General features: G+C 31.0%; 1 protein-coding gene across 1 annotated transcript in view; it reads left to right on the plus strand.

The window, feature by feature from the left end:
* LOC111086424 (collagen alpha chain CG42342-like) overlaps positions 1-3,065 on the plus strand; it is a 5,437-nt gene extending 2,372 nt beyond the window's left edge. Inside the window, exons 2-3 of the mRNA XM_022389196.1 lie at positions 2,251-2,331; positions 2,904-3,065. Coding sequence (XP_022244904.1) covers positions 2,251-2,331; positions 2,904-2,951 — 129 coding nt within the window. The 3' untranslated portion in view covers positions 2,952-3,065. The remainder of the gene's footprint in view (positions 1-2,250; positions 2,332-2,903) is intronic.
* The last annotated feature ends 1,180 nt before the right edge of the window (positions 3,066-4,245 follow it).

Below are 4,245 nucleotides of genomic sequence, written 5' to 3' on the forward strand. Positions count from 1 at the left end.
TTCCTTTCTCAGTAGTTGTACAATTTTCCTTTCTCAGTAGTTGTACAATTTTTCCTTTCTCAGTAGTTGTACAGTTTTACCTTTTTCAGAAGTTGTACAGTTTATTCAACAGCAGTATTTATACCATTACTTCCTCATTCTTTAGAGTTTTCTTCGTTGGTAATTAAGAAGTTCTCTTTCTCCAGAAAGCTAAAAGTCGATCTTGTGGTAAATAATTTGAAGCAAGAGACTGCCTGTTCTTCTTTGGTCACTGATTCTAGTTAGAGTGAAGAAGAAACAGCTATGATTGTGGAAAAATATGCATTTGAAAGCTCATTTAATATCGAGAAAGTGTTGTTTGAAAATACAGGACAAGCTTGTTTTACTTAATCAATATGTCATATTGATTTAAGGCTTGCACTTAACAGTACTAGTACAACTGTCTTTAGGAGTATATAATTAATTGTATTAAATTTAATTTATTCTCAGGCATATACATGAAAGTATATATATTATCATGAGTTCAAATTAGCTTTGTTATTTTAAACTTTACACTTAATTACTTACATTTCTTAACATTCAGTTTTTAATAGCAAACTATGATTGAAGCCATAACCAGCTTCTATCATTCTTGGTTAAGAAGACAAACATATTTTATAAAGAAGAAGCTAGAACCAGTTTCTCTCATTCTTTGTTAAGAAGACAAACATATTTTATAAACGAAGAAGCACTAACTAGTTTCTCTCATTCTTCTTTAAGAAGACAAACATATTTTATAAATAAAGAAGCTTGAATCAGTTTCTCTCATTCTTCGTTAAGAAGATAAACATTTTATAAACGAAGAAGTTATAACCGTTTTTTTCATTCTTCGTTAAGAAGACAAACATATTTTATAAACGAAGAAGCTATAACCAGTTTCTCTCATTCTTCGTTAAGAAGACAAACATATTTTATGAATAAAGAAGCTAGAACCAGTTTCTTTCATTCTTGGTTAAGAAAACAAACATGTTTTATAAAGAAGAAGCTAGAACCAGTTTCTCTCATTCTTCGTTAAGAAGACAAACATATTTTATAAACGAAGAAGTTATAACCAGTTACTCTCATTCTTTGTTAAGAAGATAAACATTTTATAAACAAAGAAGTTATAACCGTTTTTTCATTCTTCGTTAAAAAGACAAACATATTTTATAAACGAAGAAGCTATAACCAGTTTCTCTCATTCTTCGAAGAAAGTCTTGAATATATGTACTCTAACCCGTTTAAAAAATAAATAAACACACTTCATTATATAATCATATATTCTTATTGAAACAGATGTTATCAGTACATATGTTGCTTATGGTGTATCATCCTGTTATTTCAATATACATGTATTGATTTAACAAGACATGTAGTTGCTGACATATTACAACAACACTATCCACATTTCTGAGCAATAATTTTATGTTAACAGTTCAGGGAAATATCTGTATTGATGAAAAAGCTGGAATTAAAGTTTTATTTCTACAGATATTTCTGCCTCTGCATATACGTATATATGCTCATCAAGTATAATAACAGTGCCTTACTTAATTTTTACAAATATTCTTTCTGGTGCTGCAAAGGGCCAGAAGGAATTTTTAATTATTATAAAAAATAACTTCCATTTTATATGACTTTGCTTTAAAACAAACATTTCCAAAAGGTAAATTACACTTATATGGGAGTGGGAATAGCCTATTCCTGGTTAAGTTTTATAAAGGTCAATGATGCATTATGTGGGACATGTCTGTGACGTGTCTATAATTAATGGTTAGAAAATAAGGATACAACATAGGCATTACATTGTCTTATTTTATGTTATATATGACAGCTTATTTTAGTTTGGGATATGTTTATCATGTTTCTGGAAGTATGGGCTAGAAAATAAGGATACAACATGGGCATTACCTTGTCTTTTTTATGTTATACATGATAGTTTATTTTAGTTTGGGACATGTTTATCATGTTTCTGGAAGTATGGGCTAGAAAATAAGGATACAACATGGGCATTACCTTGTCTTTTTTATGTTATACATGATAGTTTATTTTAGTTTGGGACATGTTTATCATGTTTCTGGAAGTATGGGCTAGAAAATAAGGATACAACATGGGCATTACCTTGTCTTTTTTTATGTTATACATGATAGCTTATTTCAGTTTGCCTGTGACACAACAAAAATACCTAGTTATTTTGTTCAGAGTACTAACTAATGGTTTGAATGTAACGGAAGTTGACTTGTCCCTTCACAGGGTGATGGAGGTCTAACGGGTCTACCTGGGGAACCAGGAGAGAAAGGTGATAAGGGTGATCGCGGAAGGCGTGGCAAGAGGGTAGGATGTGGGATTTTTTCTGATTTCTGGGTTTTATTTTATATGATTTAAACTTTTATTATTACTCCTTTTGGACAAGAATGTTTTGTATAAAAAAATCTAAACAAATACATAATTTTTATAACAACTTTTTTCTACATTTGTTTGGAAGTGGAAACATCACTGCTATTCTTTGTGTATACTTTTAATAATGTTTTTTTTTTGGGGGGGGATGGTATTTATGTTCTACAAATTCCTCCTGACCATCTGTATATCACCACATAAAGTAATCATTTATAATTCTGTAAGTTGAAACATTCTTGTAAATTGTGTATGTGACCTTTTTTTTAAAGTATTTTGCATGTTTTTTATGTTTTATTAACCTTTTGATTTAAACAGAGATTTTATGTTCTCATTTCTAATGATTTGGCATGCAGTTAATTTCTTTGTTTGGAATTATGATCTATTCTAACTTTTTCCTACTGTTACATATTTTCAACTACTGCAGAAATAACTATATATTTATAAAAAAACTAATAAACAGATCTACACTTTGTGAAACACTTAGTCATAATTTCACTAACAACATTCAGTGCTGTTCCCACCACCATTGCTCGTGTAATCCGACTTGTTCGAGGTAAGTGGAATGTTACATTTTACATGTTTTTAAATTGGTTAGGGTAACTTATGCAAGAATTTTAATGAACTCATTACATGTGTATTTGATTTTGTTAAAAATTATAATTTATAAAGTACTGGTAGTTGGTTAAAAATATGTTTTGTTTCTTAGCTTTTTGTAACTAAACATTTCTATATCTCGTCTAATTTCTGTTAATAAGATGTTTGTAGAATATAATTTTAAATCTCAGCAGACATTGTTCGCTAAATATTGAACATAAAGAAACAGGTAGACAGTAAAAAGAAATACCTTGAAAAAATATTTAGAATAACATTATTCACTTACATATAGAGATCAGCTATAGTTTTGATGTTTATTTAGGAGAGATTTCTTGCACTAGACATGTCTTTAAATAAAGATGCAGGAACTGTACAGGGTTTGCTTGAACTAGAGATGTTCTTAAATAAAGATGCAGGAACTGTACACGGTTTGCTTGAACTAGAGATGACCTTAAATAAAGATATCAGAACTGTACAGGGTTTGCTTGAACTAGAGATGTCCATAAATAAAGATATAGGGACTGTACAGGGTTTGCTTGAACTAGAGATGTCCTTAAATAAAGATGCAGGGACTGTACAGGGTTTGCTTGAATTAGAGATGCAAGCAAACCCTGTACAGTTCCTGTATCTTTATTTAAGGTCATCTCTAATTCAAGCAAACCCTGTACAGTTCCTGTATCTTTATTTAAGGATATCTCTAGTTCCAGCAAACCCTGTACAGTTCCGATATCTTTATTTAAGGACATCTCTAGTTCAAGCAAACCCTGTACAGTCCCTATATCTTTATTTAAGGACATCTCTAGTTCAAGCAAACCGTGTACAGTTCCGATATCTTTATTTAAGGTAAACTAGAGATGACCTTAAATAAAGATATAGGGACTGTACAGGGTTTGCTTGCACTATAGATGACCTTAAATAAAGATATAGGGACTGTACAGAGTTCGCTTGAACTAGAGATGACCTTAAATAAAGATATCGGAACTGTACAGGGTTTGCTTGAATTAGAGATGCCCTTAAATAAAGATATCGGAACTGTACAGGGTTTGCTTGAACTAGAGATATCCTTAAATAAAGATACAGGAACTGTACTGGGTTTGCTTGAATTAGAGATGACCTTAAATAAAGATACAGGAACTGTACACGGTTTGCTTGCACTAGAGATGACCTTAAATAAAGATATAGGGACTGTACAGGGTTTGTTTGCACTATAGATGACCTTAAATAAAGATATAGGGACTGTACAGGGTTTGCTTGAAC

This window comes from Limulus polyphemus, unplaced genomic scaffold, assembly GCF_000517525.1.
Source record: "Limulus polyphemus unplaced genomic scaffold, Limulus_polyphemus-2.1.2 Scaffold1087, whole genome shotgun sequence".
Lineage (NCBI taxonomy): Eukaryota > Metazoa > Arthropoda > Merostomata > Xiphosura > Limulidae > Limulus > Limulus polyphemus.